This window comes from Acanthamoeba castellanii, assembly GCF_000313135.1.
Source record: "Acanthamoeba castellanii str. Neff unplaced genomic scaffold scf7180000084768, whole genome shotgun sequence".
NCBI lineage: Eukaryota > Discosea > Longamoebia > Acanthamoebidae > Acanthamoeba > Acanthamoeba castellanii.
The window spans coordinates 149,263-150,287 of record NW_004457618.1 but is presented as its reverse complement, the minus strand read 5'-3'; the positions used below and the strand labels follow the sequence as shown (position 1 = coordinate 150,287).

Sequence of the window (1,025 nt, the reverse complement as noted above, 5' to 3'; positions counted from 1 at the left end):
GGTGGCGAGTGTAGTGGATCTGCTGGGCTGCCCTACCACTTTGGCAACCGGTCACGTGGTGCGGACCACCCTGACCGCGGTGGGCGAGCGGCCCACGATTTTCTTTGGCGTGGGCCTGCGTCGAGGAGGCGGGTTCCACAACGCGTGCGTCGAGCGCTGGGCCACCGAGTGCACGCTGGCGGCGGTGGCGACGCTGACAGACTCGGAGAGCCAGGGCCACGCCGCGTATTGTGAGGGCACGGACCTGTTCGTGCACAAGGACCCGATCGGCGAGCACACGGAGGAGACCTGGCAGCGATGGTTGCCCTACGCTCTCCGCCTCTTCTACGGCCCTCGTTCATGAACCTACCATCAACATGTTCACCACCAAGAAGAGGAAGGAGAAGGTAATCGAGCGCGTTCATATACACGAATGAATCATCCTCTCGTTGGGTTGTTTGTGTGGGATCTAAACTGGCAGTTCGATTGATTTCGGCGGAGCCGCTGATGTCGACGATGATTGTGTGGGAGCACGACAATGAAGGTGGTCATGCCAGCCTGCGGCATGTTGCTCCATAGGTGCACAAAACAGGCAGAGGTGTGGCCTACTCAGTAAAACTACTTGACTGTTAAGCCAGGTGGTACAGCCAAGGTTTGGCCAAGAGTTGTAGGCATGTAGCTGCTTACTCTATCTGCACCTCTTGGATCACTCACGTTGCCCACATCTATTATATTCCAGTTGGCGTTTGAGTTTCCCAAGTACTGGACGAGCGGGCGGGGCGGGCGTGCAGGCGTGCATGTGTGCGGGCGTGCGTGCGGGCGTGCGGGCGTGCGGGCCGACATTTTGATTTATATTGTCCTTTGCTGACAACACAAAGAACTTATGCTGAAGAACCGCTAGCGTTGGCGGACTATAGGTAACAGGCCAATAAGTTCTTTGTTCTCCGCTTTTCCTTGGTCGACAGAAAAGCAAAAACAGACCGTCGACCAATCCTTTGCCTCGCTCGTTTAGTTACTCTTCGCCGTTTCTGCTCCGTGGTGCCCAT

At 56.7% G+C, this 1,025-nt stretch overlaps 1 protein-coding gene across 1 annotated transcript in view; it reads left to right on the top strand.

The window, feature by feature from the left end:
• The window catches only part of ACA1_252320 (oxidoreductase, short chain dehydrogenase/reductase superfamily protein), a gene marked incomplete at both ends in the record, with an annotated part of 857 nt that extends 514 nt beyond the window's left edge, over positions 1-343 (top strand). Inside the window, one exon of the mRNA XM_004367497.1 lies at positions 89-343. Coding sequence (XP_004367554.1) covers positions 89-343 — 255 coding nt within the window. The remainder of the gene's footprint in view (positions 1-88) is intronic.
• Between the last annotated feature and the right edge of the window lie 682 nt (positions 344-1,025).